General features: G+C 40.0%; 1 protein-coding gene across 1 annotated transcript; it reads right to left on the bottom strand.

The window, feature by feature from the left end:
- Positions 1 to 1091: 1091 nt before the first annotated feature.
- On the bottom strand, positions 1092 to 18796 carry LOC115626784 (copper-transporting ATPase 1). Its single transcript, XM_030522250.1, has 4 exons — positions 17331 to 18796; positions 3681 to 4927; positions 2842 to 3615; positions 1092 to 2781 (listed from the first exon to the last, which is right to left on the bottom strand). Exons 1-4 carry the CDS (start codon positions 18373 to 18375, stop codon positions 2026 to 2028), a joined length of 3822 nt encoding a protein of 1273 aa, XP_030378110.1. The 5' UTR covers positions 18376 to 18796; the 3' UTR covers positions 1092 to 2025.
- Between the last annotated feature and the right edge of the window lie 23 nt (positions 18797 to 18819).

Below are 18819 nucleotides of genomic sequence, written 5' to 3'. Positions count from 1 at the left end.
CTCATACGGACGAACGGATGATGGAGATGTCTATTTACGGGGGCTGATTAATAAGTACCCGCAAGGGCGTAGGCAAAAATTTATTATGACGTACTATTTCGCCTTAAAATGGAACTGAGTTGGATTTGTTTAAATTTGTCTATTGATCATAAGTTATTATTTTAACGCATCGTGTATTATTTAATCTCAATTTAATTTTTTGGGCCACCCCCTTCGGCAAAAGCTGCCTACGCCCTTGAGTACCCGTGTTTGAAAAAAAGCCTTTTTTTACAAAGTATTGTTTTGGTGTGAAAACTTGGTCTTTTAGGCTTATACATTATTTCCGCACGTTTGTGCCACACCCTCTTAACAATACGCTTTTCAAACTCTCCAAAATACGCTCTTGTCTCCGGGATAACGCAATCATTTTAGCTGCATTTCTTTTTCCTGCGAGCTGTGTTTTCAATGAAGAGAACAGGAAAAGGCGCTGGGTGCCAGGTGGGACGAGTACGGTTCAAGCACAGCTTAGACATTACTAGTCGTACCCGAGAATGGCTCGGCATTATCCCACTTCTCTTTTATTTATTCTCATGTTTTTACATCAAAAAATAAGAAGCTAATGACGTTTCGATTTTGCGAGAAATGCGAAACTAGTTCTACTCAAAAGTCCTCAAAACAATGTAGTCGATGAATTAGTTTCGGATTTCGTATGGTAGCTTTAAATCTTTAACTGAATATCATGGTAAAGTTAACATCTCTCGGCAATGCCCTCTGTCGTCAAACACGGGTACTTGTTGATCCACCCTCGTTGATTCGTCCCTTCATGCTTATCATATATATATGTATGTACATTTCATGTTTTGACTTTCCGATGTACCCTTTAACCCTTCGCTTACAGAAGGGCAAGAAAATGTCATATTGTAATAGTCGTAGTATAATGTTTGTAGTAAATATTGAGAAATAAGCGACTTTATCAATGATCTAAATAATTCATGAACTAGTTTTAGCTGGTATGGGGTCGTCTGTTTATTAATATGTACATTAAGCTTTATTAACAGTAGTATTTGTATAAACTTTAGCATTACATATGTATACATATTGTGCCCGAATAATTTACAATAACAATTATCTTTATTTTAGCGAGTTTTTGTTTAACAATTTTTTTTTAGCCTTGAGCAACACACAGTTTTTATACAGATGCTTGTATGGGGACTACTAACAGGGTCGAGCATTTCTTATTGTTATTATTACAAGTATATTGATTATGTGTGAAATGGTTTCGATTTTGAAAACAGATATGGGCCAGAGAACAGTTAAGGTCTGTATTATGTACTCGTATCAACTAAGCAACAATAGTATTTATCATTATTATTTGTATTTTGACTTATTTTATTTGGTCAATAACGATTTGCGGCCTTCTGGATTTGCCTTTGTTCAGATAAACTTAACATTAATTAATTCGCTTTTACACATGTATATTTTTGTATGCATATATAATGGAAAAATTAATTAATTATTATTAATTGTAAAAAGGCGCAATATCTTTCTTCTTCCACACTTTCGTTGTTGTTACAACACAATGTACATAAAGTATTAAAAAAACAAAAAAAAAAAACAAAAAAAAAACAATAACTATGCTAACAGAAAATACATTTTGGATAACTAAGTTTAGAAAGGCCTTATACCAATTAACATGGAAGTGTGTGTGTGTGTGTATGAGTGAGGGCGTGTCCTTGCATGTATTTATTTTACAGAAATGAAACGTCGCCAGTATAGATGTAGCTGGGATATATTTATACATATGTACGAGTATATGTGTATGTACTTAAGCATCCACATGAAGCTGTCGTCAGAATATACTTACATATACAAGTGTAGATATGGATGTATGTATATAAAGGTATGCCTTTTCGATTTATTATCTGATATATGTATGCATATAGTATGTGTGTATACCTAAAAGTCATTTCACATTTCACTGTAAATTTTTGCGTCTTTTGTCGCGCATTGGAGAGTTCCCACTAACTTCAGTTTGGGGGGCCATCTTTAAAGCTTTTGCAGCTCGGTACTGTCACTGAGATACTTGGACTTGACGATTTTGGGCACACGGTAGCCCAAATTCTCGTCGGGCTCCAACAGACCCTCCTCGTGCTTGGAGGCGCCGACGGCGTTGCTCGAAAGGAAAATGCGCGAGATGAGGGAGGTGTTGGAACGCTTAAAGTTAAGCCGACTGCCGGGTGGAGCTGGTAGATCATCGATGCCGCGATGCAGCGACAGATTGTCCAGTTCGGACTCGGAGTTGCGTCGCGCACGCTCCGCAGCTAAGTGCGCCTCGTACTCGGATGTGCGCAGCGTTTTCGCCGTCGGCTTCTTGTACAGCTTTAACAGCAACGAGGAACAGACCACACTCACTGAACTGGCGGCCATGGCCACCGAGGCCATCCAGGGCTGAAGCGTAAAGCCGAAAGGTGCGAATAGGCCCGAGGCCAATGGGATGCCCAGCAGATTGTACATGCTGGCGAACAGGAAGTTGTAACGTATGCGGCGGACGGTGCAGCGTGACAAGTCAAGGCAGGCCACCACATCCAGCAGATCGTTGCGCATGAGCACTATGTCGGAGGCCTCGGCAGCCACATCCGTGCCGGAGGCAATCGTAATGCCAACGTCTGCCTGCGCCAGCGCTGGACTATCGTTAACGCCGTCGCCCACCATTGCCACGCGCACGCCGTGCTGTTGAATGCGCTGAATCTTGGCCACCTTGTGTGAGGGCAGCACCTCCGCATAGACGGTCCGTATCCCCACCTGCAAAGAGCTTGTTAGTAAGGCCTATTCAATAATGGAATGGCGTGGCAATTTACTCACCTCTCGAGCTATGCTCGCCGCCGTGTTCTTGTTGTCGCCCGTCAACAGCACCACATCAATGCCCATGCGCTTCAGTGTGTAGACCGCCAGATGCGCTTCCGGCTTGACCATGTCCGAGACGGCGAACATACACACCAGCTGCCCGTTGAGTGCGCACAGCACCGCCGTATGTCCCTTGTCCTCCTCGCGCGTCATGCAATCGCTTATCTCGAGCGGCACCTCAATACCATTCCGATGCATCCACTCCCGATTGCCAATCAGCACGTGTATCTCGTGGCCATCGATGAGCTGTGGCGCCGGCAAGCCGCTGTTCACGCCATCGCCCGGCTCTATCTGAAGCAGTTGCTGCTGGGCCAGCTCCATGGACTTACGGATGTCCCGCTGCGGTATCAGCTCCTCGATGGTGGTGCCATTGTCCACATTTACGGCACTATTTTGGTGGGTGCGCCACAGATTCTCGTAGTTGATGATGCGCTCCGCATTGCATGCCTGGCGCAGGGTCTGCTCGTAGTTGGAGACGCTGACGCGAATTCCGCAGCCGGGCACTGCCTGGAAGTTCGAGGATTTGCCGAAAGTGGACACGCTCAGCATATCCTTGGCGAAGTGCACGATGGCCGAGGCGATGGGATGCTCGCTATTCTGCTCTGCCGCACCAATGATCGTCAAGGCACGGGCCAGACTGCAAATTTGCGGTTTCACGAACATCGTTACCTTCGATGTCATGGGTGTGCCGTGCGTTATGGTGCCGGTCTTGTCGAACACCACAGTCTTCACCTAAAAGGGAAGAGTGGTTTAGAAAAGAGTTGCTACAAAGAGAGAGGGAGAGAGAAAGAACATACTTTGTGCGCATTCTCCAGCGCTGTGGCACCCTTCACCAGCATGCCGTTAATGGCACCCGTGCCGGTGGCCACCATGACGGCCGTGGGCGTGGCTAGACCTAAGGCGCAGGGACAAGCGATAGCCAGCACACTGAGGGCACACTTGAAGGCGTAGCTGACGATAATCGTGTTCCGATCCATATGCATTTTGTGCTCCATGGCCACTGGCACCAGATCTGGATTGGCAAATCCCACTATAATCCAACCGATAAGTGTTATGCTGGACACGACCACAACAAAGGGCACAAAGTAGCCCGCAATGCGATCCGCCAGCTGCTGAATAGGTGCCTTAGATGTTTGCGCCTCCTCCACGAGTCGCACAATCTGTGCCAGCGTCGTATTCTCGCCCGTATGGGTCGCTTCCACGAGCAGCACGCCATTCTGGTTGATCGAGCCGCCGATAACAACCGCTCCCTTACGCTTTGCCACTGGCATGGACTCGCCCGTGATAAGCGACTCATCGCATGTGGAGTGGCCATAAAGTACCTTGCCGTCGACGGGCACCTTCGCACCCGGTATTACCTTAAGTATGTCGCCGCGCTGCACGTAGTCCACAGAAATGGTCTTCTCGCTAATGATGTCGAAGTCGGCGGAGATCTCAACGAGCAATGCATCGGCGGCCTTGAGCGAGAGCAGCTTCGATAGCGCCTCCGACGTTTTGCCCTTGGCAATGTGTTCCAGCCAGCGACCCAGTGATATGAATATCAGCAGCATGGGTGGCGTGTCGAAGAAGGTCAGTGGCGAGGAGTTCTGCTCCATAAGAACCGCCGCAATCACCACGGCTACCGAGTAGACGTACGAGATGGTTGTGACCATCGATATAAGCACATCCATGTTGGTTGTGCCATGCCTGATAGCTCGATAGGACTGCACGTAAAAGTGGAAGCCGCCGAAGAACTGCACCGGTGTGGAGAGCAGGAACATTACCAGATTCTCCATCGATAGACCTGGCACCAGACAGCACATGTTCGCATGCCCCTTGTCGCTCATTTCGAACATGAAGTAGATCATGGCCACCATGCAGGGGCCGCCGAAAATGAGCGAGATTAGGAAGGCGTTCCGCCACTTTTTTATCTCCTCCTTGTGCTCCAGATAGTTGTGCGCCATCTTGTCCCGACCGGTGAGCAGCTTGGCCTGAAAGCCAAGCTCCTCAATCGCCTCACAAATGCTGCGTGGTCCAGTGCTTTCAGTGCTGTAGCGGAATTTGCCTGCAATCGCAAAGACGGAGACAATTAGAAATCTGCAGGTGGGATAAGAATCAGGCACAAACTCTTCTATAATAGATCAAATGCAATTCTATTGTAATCCAACTCTCTAATCATTAAGTCAACTCTCTGCTTCGATTACTTATTAAGATATATCTTCTATTAAAATTCTCAGAAGACAGATATAGCGGACTCTTTTCACCCAACCATTAACAGCGGACAGCATGTGTGGGGCATTTCCATTTTGTAAAGGTCTCTTCCCAGAAAGCCTACGGGTTTTGAGGTTAAAGAAATACTAATATGGCTTACGTGTATTACAACTAACTACCAGGAAGCATTTTTACACACCTGAAATTGTCTGCTTCGATTACTTATTAAGATATATCTTCTATTAAAAGTCTCAGAAGAGAGATATAGCGGACTCTCTTCACCCAACCATTAACAACGGACAGCATGCATGTCTCTTCCCAGAAAGCCTAGGGGTTTTGAGGTTAAAGAAATACTAATGCGGCTTACGTGTATTACAACTAACTACCAGGAAACATTTTTACACACACATTAATGGTTATATGTAACTAGTTTTCAAGTCACTGACTCACTTAATGCGCAACTCAAACCGCAGAAGCCAGCAAGAGAAAAGTTTCTTTGGTATGTGAACACTAAGACTTGGCTTTAAAGTTTGTTTTTATCGGATTGACTTATTACTCGGTTTCTTTTTATAACCAGAAAAATAAAAACAAAATAAGTACCAGAGTCCATTTACTGGACTTCGATATATAGATCTTACAACCGATCTTGCTAAAAGTACTAAAAGTTTATGGCACACCCGATTGGTTAAATCTAATTGTAGGCTAAACAGTAGCTGAAAATAGTTCTCATCGCCAAAGAAACTGGACATTTGATTTCTTCATCAAGTATAACAGCAGTTGGAAGCCAAAGGTCCATACTTAATATCAAGGCTTTCTGACGATTTGTTTATGGTGTTTCAGAGTGGCCTCGACACATATTTCCAAATAAAATATAAAATAAATGCATACGCTCCCAACATTGCGCGGCTCGCCTTCGAAATGTAAGTCGATACACAGCTGTTGGATCAGTAAAGTCCAAGAAAAGTGAATAGTACTTATAGTCATGTATATCAAGTGTACAGATATAGTATCTTTTGGTGCCAATATCGAGTCAATTTTGAAATAATCGTGTACAACTTGCATAAGCGAGCCTTTGTGGGACCGCACATGTCGCATAAATACATAAAAAAAAATACATATACAGCGAAAACTCCCGTAACGGACACCTCTTTTAACCGGACACCCCTCTCAGGCGGACACTTTTTCTAGAGTATTCGTGTTGGTGTACTTTGTAGAGCAAGTTCAAGTTCGGACATTTTTTTTGGGCGGACGCGGACACTATTTTTCGAGAAATTCGAACTAAAGCCTCTTCATTAAGCTGATCATCCGTATTTACCATATTCTTTTTATACCCTGTACCCGTAGGGTAAAGGGTAAAAAGGGTATATTAGGTTTGGGCAAAGTATGTAACAGGCCGAAGGAAGCATCTCCCATCCCATAAAGTACTTGTATATATATTCTGAATCAGCATGACGAGAGAAATCGATCTAGACATGTCCGTCCGTCCGTCTGTCTGGATGAACGCATAGATTTCGGAAACGGCTGAGCCTACATAACCCAAACTTGGTATACATAATATATAATATCTATATTATCTGCTTTTGTTTCAAATTCCATCTAAATCGGTTAATTCTAAGAAAAGTTATTAGCGAAACAATTTCATCAAGTACGCTCTTCTTCTTCCTTTTGCTTCTGCTAGCGGCGCAAATACCTCAGTGTCGGAAGTTTACCTGGGTACAGGGTATTTCACGGTTGAGCTTACTCGACTGTAGCGTTCTCTCTTTTTATTTCTAATTATTTCTTTCTACATATAGCCATACAAGATTTTTGTAATATATCCTATTGCTCAGTTTTTCAAGATCAAAATAATAGTAGTTCTTAAACAAATATTGCAAATTAAATTAAATGTGTTGTCATTTAGCTCAGGAATGGTTAATTTTATAATAATTTGCAAACGTAGTGAATACCTGTTTTTTCTGCTACGGCTGAAGCCAAGCACTGCACTACCGAATAACAAGTATTTACCCCAGAATTGGTTTTTTGGGGAAAAAATATATTACGTAAAGGAATAGAATGGAATAGAATTTGCATCTTCATTTTTATATTCGATTATTATATGTAAATCACAAATACAGAAATTATAACTGATTTTTTATATTAAATAAAGTCAATTTATTTAAATCGCCAAAGTAGAACAATTAAATTAAGCAAAAAATTGAAAAAAATTCAAATTCGATGTATTAACCGGAGATTGCCCTTGGCCGGACGAATGTTGGTCGACGGTGGGTGTCTGGCCAAGAGAGGTTTCACTGTATACGAGTATATGTACGTATTCTGAAGCTGTGCGCGCTTTGTAGCTTATTTTGCATCGAATCGCCTTGGGTTTGAAAAGTAGACGTGAAATTGGAGCGCATAGCTGAATCTAATCTTTATTTTTTTGCAAGCGGTAACCGGCAACCATCAACCGGTTAGACTGGCGCTGGCAATGCGAGCGAGGCAATCGAAAAGCGGACTTGGACGCTTGCTCTTTGTGTGAAATGAACACTAAAAAACAACAACAACAACAACAACGGCATCTATGGGCGGATACAAAACGTATAGTAACAATTTACAGTACAAATAACAAATAGCAATAACAAAAAAAAAAGCAATTAATTCAGCTCGACGATTTCTATCACATACAGAAATATACAATATATGTACGTATGTGTTCCGACTCTACTGCACATAAATATTACTTTGTTGTTTTCCCTGAAACTTTTGCAAGCCAAATAACAAGCTAAGTGTTTGTCGAGCTACCCAAAACTATATAAAGGGTATTCCCAAAAGGTAACACTTTAAATGCTCCAAACATCTGCAACAAAGAAATATTATTTATATTTATCAGCACAGATATTGTTCATTGGTGGAGCGTCTAGTTGACCATCCAAAAAAAGCAATTATTGCTCAATTTGACTTCCCAACAGTTAACCAGTTTAACCATTCTTGTGAACGAGTCAACGTTGAAATCGTGCCAGCTCGGCCCTTGAATACCCTGTACCTCTGTTCTACCAATCATTCCTATGGCAGCTATATGATTTGGATAAGGTATTTTTAAAAACTCATTGGTTTCACTTGGCAACGATATTGTAGAGATCAAAATAGTTGTTCATACTACAGTAAGTGTGATGGCCGATTTTGATATCTGCCGACTTTTCAATATCTGCAAGCACTATAGAAGATTTGGAAATACAATATTTTTCAAGATATTTTTTTTAAAAAGTTTTCCTACCAATAGGGATTTTTACACCAATCCGTTCTATAGAAGCTATATTATTTAATGAGGCAATATACAGTTTTATAATAAACTTGCTCTGCGTATGGATAAGAAAAGCCGGTTCCTGATTTCTTAATAATTCATTACATTTTGGGCTTATCATACATTTTGTTTTAAATTCCTTATTCATAATGGTTGGGTCTACTGAGAGAAAATCGTGAATAAGATACAAAATTTGACATTTCGTTAAATATTTCCTTTTTAGGCCTAATCTTATTACGCTTTTCATACATTAGTATCTTCCATATACACTTAATTCTGTTTTTACACGGTTTGAAAATTAACAAGAGAAAACGCTACAGTCGAGCAAGCCCGACAGTCTAATACCCTGTACCCAGGTAAACTTCCGTCACTGAGTTATATGCGCCCATAGCAGCAGCAAAAAGAGGAAGAGGAGGAACGAACTTGATGCTGCAACTTGTGGGCGTAGTACTGAAGTAAAGTTGTTTCGCTAAAAACTTTCCTTAGAACCATCCGATTTAGATGAAATTTGAAACAAGTAGATAATTATATAGGAATTATTTGTGCAAAGTTTGGTTAGAGTAGCTTTTCAAATGTGGACGGTAATGACGAAATTCTGTAGCGGGGTAAGGGGGGGAAAATTAAAAAAAAAAAATAAACTCGTCCTTACTCGGACCTAGGAGAATCTGGATGCCAACTTTGGTTATTCTAGCTTTCATAGTTTCTGAGATCCTCGCGTTCATCCAGACGGACGGACAGACGGACAGACGGACGGACATGTCTAGATCGATTTCTCTCGTCATGCTGATCAAGAATATATATACTTTATGGGGTCGGAGATGCTTCCTTCTGCATGTTACATACACATGCACAAACCTAATATACCCTTTTTACCCTACGGGTACAGGGTATAAAAATTGTATACATGGTTGCACGATTTTATTCCATTTAGCACGATTCAAAATAACATAGGATCAATGTCTTTTTACACGTTTTTTCACGACTTTTTCTGGAACCAATCTACCGTGTAAAAACAGAATTAGTTGTATGTAAGTGCCGACAAAATAAATAGATATATTTACATACAAGTACTATACATAAAAGTAAAATAAACGGTAGCACATTTCGAACTACATTTTGTACTTTCGGCGTCTAAACTAAAACTCGAATCGTCTTTTGCTGCACTCAAAAACTGGATCTTTCTAATATTGGACTACTTGATGATTGTGTTGTTATATAGTGTTCTATAAAATCGAGCTGCGAGCACTTGACTTCTAATCAACCACAAGCATACCAAGGTATATTACAATTTGTGTACAACAATTTGTGATTATATGGAGTTTAATTAGAGTAATTATTTACAATTGAAAATCCAGGTTGGCTTAAATATTGAAGATTCAATATTTTAGTTTACGTCACATCAGCAATCTTCAAAAAATTCTCTAAATTTAAAAATACTTGACGTTCTGGAGAGTGGTGAATTAATGCTTAATACTTAAGCAGCTAATCTGATTTTTTAATCATTCTTCATAATAAAAGATAATGATTTTAAATTATAACATGATCTTGAGCCTATTCATTTGATTATGAAAGATACTTATAAATGCTGTGCCTTAAAGCTATCATAATTAATCAAAAAGAAATAATATATATTAAAAGGATGAAAATTTATTTAAAACAAAAATTGATTAATTTTGTCTTAGAAAATGAAAAACTTGATAAAGAATATCAAATTAGTGTTAAAAAGTGTCCATTTATTTTAAACATATTAAATTGGAAAGAATTGCTTTGTCTTGAAGCAAACTCTATGGGAAAAGTATATACTATTGTTTAATTTTAAAAATTTACAAAGATTACAAATGCAAAGATGGATATCATTACTTTTGAAGGCATGTAGAAGTTACGCAAAGCTGCCTTTCTAAGGACTTGTAAAAGTGTGATAATAGTATTTAGACAGCTTTGTATCTAAGTTCTTTTAATTATGCTACCTTGTTGGCATAGAGCTACGTTCGAGTGTTACGTCAGCTGCCGATGCAAAGCTGTTGAACTTTTGCTTCCATGCATTACCCCTTAGAGCCCCTTGCCGGCGATATTTACATTCTTATACACACGTACAGACAGTCATTGCTCGCTTTGATAAGATAACTTTTGAATTGCCACTACGACTTCTCTTGTTGTTGTTGTTGTGGTTGGCAGTGGAACTGTAATTAACATAACATAGTACCAAATACCACTGTTGCCAAACGCCAACAACTACCAAGCAACAAACATAGCAGGAATGATCACTTATTGCTTAACACACTATCTGTCTGATAATTAGAATAGTAGCATCGAAGAGCTGAAAACTATAGTGTAACTGTATTGTTATAGCTGTCTGGTAATTGAAGAAACTTTTTCATTGTAACAAGCTATTGCCATTTGTATTATCAGGGTTGCTAAATGGGAACTACCATCGAATGAAGAGTATTTACGAACGGAATTACTTAAAAAACAATCTTTTATCAATCTGTCACCTAGGAATTATACTGTCCCATTGTTTTCAGAACACAGAGAATAATATTACTGCGACAACTATAGTATATTTGGAGAAACATTGTACAATACGGGCTTCTCAAATATACAGAATTGTGTTATCAGGGTTGCTGAATGGGAGCCACCCTAAGATGAAGAATCTAGGAACGGAATAACTTGAAAACAATATGTTATCAATGTGTCATTTGGTCGATCTTGAGTCAGACCAGCTTTGTTTAAAGCTGCTCCAATATTTGTTCTTTGTCATTTGGTGAATAAGTATAGTATCTATCGGCAATAGCACTCCATAATTCAATGTGCATAAGATAAAGCAATGCAATGATTCATATTATGCACATTTCATCACAAATAGCAAAACGAAAAAAAAATCCCCTCCCTCAGACGCGAGAGGATTGTGGAATATTAAAACCAATATGTACTGCATTTTGTGAAATAATGAAAATTGCAGCTGTATGTTATCGTTATACATGAATACTAAATACAAAATATAAGTACTATTCTGTATATACAGTGATGGAAAAAATAATAGAAGCGGCATTCCACTTTTCACTAATAACTTCATTCCTTAATTTTTGGACAAGTTATAAGAGTTTCTTCTACAAGTACTATGCACGATAATTGGTTAAAGGTACTTCATTGGGATTTCCTTTGTGATTTGCTCTGATTTGTAAGGGGACCACGTTTTTGGTTTGAAAAGAAACGCATACACTTTTTGGAAAAATAGTGCACTGTAAAGCACCCATTAAACTTAATATGGTAATATTAAATTAAAGTAAATAAAAATTCTTGCACAATTTTCCCCTTAATATTGGTAAAAGGCTAAGAATGGGTCGGGGATATTATTTCACAGCTACGAAAAGGGAAATCACATTTAAGCTTAAAAATAAAAGCAAAACGAAAGTGTTTTTAGCGGTTCGTTTTGAATTAAAACGGAAGAAACAAGGTGGAAAGCTAGCCAAGTCTAAAAAATTGTACAAACATCTTTCTTTTATGGCAGTTCAAAAAAAAAAAAACAACCGATTTGTATACTCTGTACATGAAATGTACAAAAGTATATTAGGTTTGCGGGAGCTGAAAAATGTAACAGGCAGAAGGAGACGTGGCAGACCCCACAAAGTATATATATTCTTGATCAGCATGACGAGACGAGTCGATCTAGCCCTGTCTGTCCGTCTGTCCGTCCGTATGAACACCTGGATCTCAGAGACTATAAGAGATAGAGACACCAAATGTTGCACAAAGATGCCTTATGTGTGCATTCTATACGAGTTGGTTTTATTTTTTTGATTTTCCCCGCCCCACTTCCCCCCTATGGGGGTTTTCCCGATTTTCCATTCGTATAATTGCCTATATCTCGGAGACTATAAGACCGAGGAACACCAACATGCCTTGTGTGAATACGCAGAAAATGTATATTTTGGAATTTCCCTCCCTCCCCCCTCTCCCATGCAAATTGCGATTTTCTCTAACTCCCGTAATTCTTGGAATTTCAAACTAAAATTTTGCAAATACCCCCAGATAGTTATTATGTGTCCTTATGCCAAGTTTCATGATGATCGATCTATGATAGACCGATTTAACAAGAAGTTATAGCCATAAATATATTTGCTGCTGCAGCGCTGCCCCCGGCTGTTGTTGATGTTGCTGTTTGGTTGACTGCTAACATGTTTACACAGGCACGAATAGAAGTGAGCATAGGCATACATACACTCACACAGACGCAATTGTACACCATTTACGTGAGTTCGAATACCCAGAAAGGTAAAATTTTTAATTGGTTTAAGTCTTGGCATTATTTATTTATTTATTAAAAAATTAAATTTTTTCAGTTTCAACTATATTGTTTCTACTTTTTTTTCCAACCAAAGTAAAACGTATTTTCCACGATTTAAATTTGCAAAAAGCTTTCCTTTTTTAAAATTTAATCATGTAATCTGATAAATATTTAGTAAAATTAATTACATTCTGAAAGAAGAATTTTTTTGGAAGAAAATTCGAATAAAGGAAGAAAATGTTGTCGTTTCTATTATTTTTTCCATCACTGTATGTATGTATATGTATGTACATATGAGCGGCAAACTTTTTGAGATTGCAACTTTACGACTTTGCACAACAGGCGAAATATGCAGAGCAAGCCCCCCCCAAAATGCAATAATAATCGGGTACATACAACACCCTACGCAGAGCATTGCTATTCGAAATACAAGTAAGCTGGCAGATAGGGCGTGTGCAAAACGGAGACAAAGGATTAAGAGACTGCACTGTGGGGCCGCGACTGGTGATCCACAATTACGAGCACGCAGCGCTATCTCTAGAGTGTGACATTTAATGCTAATTATCGGGGTCGTTAGCACACAATGACGACGACGACGACGACGAATCGATCGATCTTGTCGCCGCCGATGCCGATGCCGCTGCCGCCCCCGAATCAAACAATAGCCGCTGCCATATTAGAACCACGTACGCATTCCGATTTTGCTTGTGGGCGCACCTTATCGCCCGCTCGCCGATTCGCTTGGGCGCTACAATTTTAGAAACATTTTCATTTGGGTTGCTGGCTGTTGCTTCGATTTGTTATGTTGTTGTGGCCTCTTTATTCTCAGCAACTACAAGTACGAGTACGAGTATGCCATCTAGATAAGTGTTCCCCGATAAGGAACGGCATGAAAACATATGTTACGCCTAACAACCTACATGCAATTTTTGACTACTGTGTGGCTGAATTGGGTTGCCGACTGCCAATCTGAATATATCTAACATTTTTTATTTAAAAATGTGGTAGGCGGAAATCCAAAACCCTATATGATAATTTAAAATGTTAGTTTAAAGGTCTAGCTGTTACACTGATCGGTATTATTTGATTTATTTGAAATGAAGACAACAACTTGAATTGGAATGAGCTTTTTTAAATTAGCATCACTAGTGTCTCAAGCTCTTTGTCCTTTAACATTTATAACATTATTATTTTGAAGTGGTCCCTGAATGGTCATTTTATTTACAGCTCAAATAATAACAACATAACAACTTTAATTGGTACCCTCTTTTTTAAGTTATCATCACTAGTGTCTCCACCTCTGTGTCCTATACATGTATATTTTATTTTGGAGAGTGGTCCCTGAATTGTCATTCTATTTACAGCTCAACTAATCTCGAATAATAACATAACAATGATTGAAGAGCCTAATATTAGAACAAGCGCGAGCTTAGTGTGTATGTTTAAAAAATGTACGAAACAGACGGATCGGCGATCATTGTACAGTATCGCCATAATGATCCAAACATCCGCCAGTTTGCATACTCTTCATAGAAGGCTCAACAACTGCATCTATTGTTGAGCACGCACGCAACATAGACGCATACGTAGGCTCAGGTTGATGGTATTGTTCGATAGATAATGCCACTCAGTCGTCGTTAAGAATAGAAGAAAGTGCGAGCGGAAAGACACGTCTCTCATTACAGTAGGTTTTCGGTACTTCTATGTCAGCTTAGACTTTTTTTTTATGTGAAAATAAGAAGTGAAAAATAAAATACAATGGGAACGGACGGATGCTTTTCTTATTACAGCACAGAGAAAAGGTAAACAGCTTAGATAGAAGATTTAAGGTTGATGGTATGGTTTCAGAGATAACAATAGAACAGATCACATGCAGTAAGAATTGACAATTGGAAGACAGTATACATAGACAGTCACATCTCTCAATACAACAGGCTTTCTGCATCTGAAATCCCTCCCCTAGAGTAGAGTATCAACCTCTTTCAGCAAAGCCGTATGACCTGGCTTGTTAACGATATATTGCGTATTGTAAGATTAACCCACAAATCTCACTTCTTTGAAACACGTTCCAAACGTTCAAGCCGTGTTATCTGCATTGTGGGCAGCCAGCAAGTCGAAATGAAAGTACTGTGGCTTTAAAGTTTCGCAGCACAAGTGTGGTAAGTGGAAACCAGTTTTATTGCAATTATTAGAAACTCCACTGGCGGGAATTACATTCACATTTGAGGGAGAGGCGAGCTCAGAGAGCTTGTGTACGATCGAGTTGGAAGCGATCAAGGACTGTCACCGACTTCACATCATTTTTACATGCTCGTTCACCATGAGCATAAGCCTCGAATGAAAGCCTATAAGTAGCTGCTTACAACGAACAAACTTGGCCAAATCCAACTCTTGTTGGCCGCCCAAAGAGAGTGCGAATGTGAATGCGAGCGAATGCTTTGGGGCGCTAAACGTGGCGCCTGCGCATACGGAACCATCACTCGGAACAATAAAAATATTATTTTTGAAAAGAGAAAAAATAAACACAAGCATACAATACATTATACAAGTATACGATTGTGTATACATAACTCTTTCACTTTCAACCGCACGTACATAACAGTCGAGATATATATGTACATATGTGTCTATGTGTGCGATATCTACAAAAGTTCGTATGTACTTTGTTTTTTGTTTCGTGGATTCGATTGCTCTGCTTGGGGCGGACACAAAGAAAATGTATAACCAAAGCTATGAATTTCAAGGCTTGGGAAATATGTACGCGTATATATGTGTGTGTTCAATTAGGCCTTTGTTAAACTTGAGCAAGACACGAGCAATCGCAGCACTCGAATGAAAGGGCAGGGAAGCTGATCAGCATACTGAAGAAGAATTGAATAGAATTTCTTTGTCCTTTAATCGAAATGTAGCTAGATACTCAAATCTCAACAAGCTATGTAGAACATCAAAGTCAATGAGTGGAATTGTGGGATCGAGAAATTTTTATTTGTATACTACAAGTAGTATGAAATGAAGTATTTATTTGTCAATCATATACATACATATATAAATGGTATCCAAAACTATAGTGTTTCATCTTTCACACCATAAGAAACGAATACATGTTTTTAATTCAAAGATTTATCTATCTAGTTTAGTGTTTTAGAAATTAATTGCCACATATTACGGGTACATATTATATAGATTATTTTTAGAGGAAAGATTATGCGCTTACTCCCCAGGTCATTTCTCTCCGCTCCAAACACTAGCATACACACATACTTACTTCCTATATGTATGTATGTATTTAGAATAATGCGCACTTGAATAGCCCGCCCATATGATGATAGGTCGAACAGCCCTCCGGGTGCCCCAGATAACTAACTACATGTTTGTATTTATATTGTGTCTAATCAAGTTATTGTTATTGTGATCATACGTGCAAGCATAGCGTTTTCTTATCACGGCATTAAAGTATAGAATAATAACAGCTAAGCTATTAAATAAGTGAAACGATTTAAGCTGAATTTCATTTTAAAACCCCATTGCGGGTGGAAAGCTTTTCAGATTGGCGAAACTATACATTGATGTGGAAAGATGTTCATTAAAAATAAAAACAACGCTTTTAATTTTAAAAATATATAATAAGCCTTAAAGGTATTTTAAGGAATTTCATTTAATTTAATAGTGCAAACGATTTAAGCTGAATTTCATTTTAAAACCCCCTTGCGGGTGGAAAGCTTTTCAGATTAGCCAAACTATAGATCTGGAAAGATGTTCTTTAGAAATTCAATAATATATGTGATGAAAAGCGATGGATAGATTCGATACAAACAGCCATTGAAACTGTTTGTTTGAAACTCGACAATTAAGCGAATCGGCACATTATTAACGGCCCTCACTATCAAGAGTTTATTTGTTGTAATATAATAAAGGCATTTTTTAATTTACCGATAATAAATAAAATATGGTTCAAAGAAATGTTGCAATCAAAAAGTTGCTTTTGAACTCTGCTCAATTTATTAAAAATGAAATGATTTACAAGTACTGTCCAAGCGAAAGGAGAATTAAGAACGAAATACAAGGAACCATCGTCCTACTCAGCAATAAAATTTTCAAATTTGTCAAAACACTATAGCAACCAACATGTAACACCGAGTATTGGGTAACTGCTGAGCCATAACCGTCTTAGATGTTAAATGCCAATATGAAGACGCTAATTCGATAACTTTTACTTTTAATTAATAACATCTTTAATGGTTTGTCTGGGCGATGATTATTTGATTTCATGTTTGGGATCAATTGGGATTATTCCTAAAGCAGTCGGTTACTAAACTGCCCTTGACTCATACAAACGAAGGATGCAAAAACTTGAGTCAATATTGAAGTACGAGCCCATGCCCCACACACCTACACATTGGCTTGTGTGCTCGTGTTTGGTGCGTGTGTCATCTGAAAGCAGGTGCAATCGCAATCGCAGTCGTAAGTCTAGTCGCAGCCCAAGGAAACGAGGGCGACGGAGCTCAGCTGTTGCGGCAGCAACAGGTGTCAAAAACTCGGTGGTGGTTAAGCGCCGATAAGAAGGAATTTCAGCTTGCACACCGGCAATTAGCTTGATGCAATAACTTAAACTATTTGTGCCAAACATTTGAGTGGGGTGTTTTTGTTAATATTGTTGTTGTTGTTGTTGTTGTTGTTGGGGCATCATCCACTTACCACGTTTCGTTAGTAATGTCACCGCAGCTGCCGTCACGCCTGGCAGCTTAAGCACATGATTCTCGATTTTGCTGACACAGGATGCACAAGTCATGTTCATAATTTCCAGCTCCACTTCGGCTTCGCCGTTCTCCGGCTCGTCAATGAGGTCCGTGGGGAAACCCAGCTCGGTAATGGACTTAGCTATATTCTCGGCCATCACCACATTGGCATTGTATTTAACTTCCGCCTTGGCGGCGAGCAACGCCACCAGAATACTGTCTAGGCCATAAATCTTGCGACAGTGCTTCTCGATTGTGGCCACACAACTGGCGCAGGTCATGCCCCGTATATGAAGAAAGCATTTGGTTAGCAGTTCCTGCTCCACGGGCACCATTGTGGCCGTTCCATTTGCAATGGTGTGCGATTTGCTGGGCGTAGCCGCCTTGGCTTTTGTTTGTGCGTCCACCTGTTGCGCAGGACTACTTGTTGTTTTTGTGGGGGTGCTCGCCTTGGAATTCCCATTGGCAACGCTCGCCTCAAAGCCCATGTCGTCGATGAGTTCAGCAATGGCGGCGGGTGTTAGCTGGCTAGGATCGTACTCGACGCGAGCGTTTTTCGCCTCCAGGTCCACTTTTATTTGCCGTATGCCCGGCTTGGTTCCAATGTTGCCTTCGATGTTGCGCACACACGACTGACAGGTCATTCCCAGGACGCGTATGTTAGTTGTGCCTGAATTGCTGGAGAGTGTGGTCGATGGCTGGTAGCTGCACTCAAAGCCCATTTCATCGATTTCGTAGGCAATCTGTGTGGGGCTGGTGGTGGTCGCATCGTAATCAAAATAGCCCGCATGCTCCTCTAACACTACACGCGCCGACAGCACGCCAGGCTTCTGGCCAATGTTGCCTTCAATATTTCGAACACATGACTGACAGGTCATGCCCACAATGGGCAAACGCACGGAGGCCAGGGAAGCGGCCGACGCCGTCAGCGTTGGTGCTGGCGGAGGGTTAGTCAGCTGTTTGGCTGCTGCAGGCACATTCTTTGCGTTTTCCTCGTCATTCATTTTGAATTTGCATTTCACTGTATGTATGTAATTTGTTGTTGTTTTGGATGTTGTTTCTGTGTTTGACTTTATCAACTACACCTACGGGATGTGTGTGGGTTTAGTGAACACTGCAGTGCAATGCACTTGCGCATGAACTAACGAAGACGTATAAAATAAGTAAATAACCGAAATATTTAACGCTATTGGAACACTTGGCTAGTGGCATACGCAAACGCCAAGCCTTTGAGCTTCGATATTGGACTGCCTGCCAGTTACGCGCATATCCAGTTTTATAATAATGTATTCCAGATCAATTACTTTCCAATTTTGTCAAATTCACACGAAACTAATATTTTCGCATATTTGTTATACCTAATCTCCGCATATATAGTATTTAATTTTCTAATTAACACACACAGCTGTTGCGCCCGTCATTGACGTCGCTTCGCACGGCACCAACTG

This window comes from Scaptodrosophila lebanonensis, unplaced genomic scaffold (genome assembly GCF_003285725.1).
Source record: "Scaptodrosophila lebanonensis strain 11010-0011.00,11010-0021.00 unplaced genomic scaffold, SlebRS2 tig00000089-arrow-pilon, whole genome shotgun sequence".
In the NCBI taxonomy this organism is placed as follows: Eukaryota; Metazoa; Arthropoda; class Insecta; order Diptera; family Drosophilidae; genus Scaptodrosophila; species Scaptodrosophila lebanonensis.
Note: the sequence above shows the minus strand (reverse complement) of the source record. Positions and strands in the feature narration are given on the sequence as shown.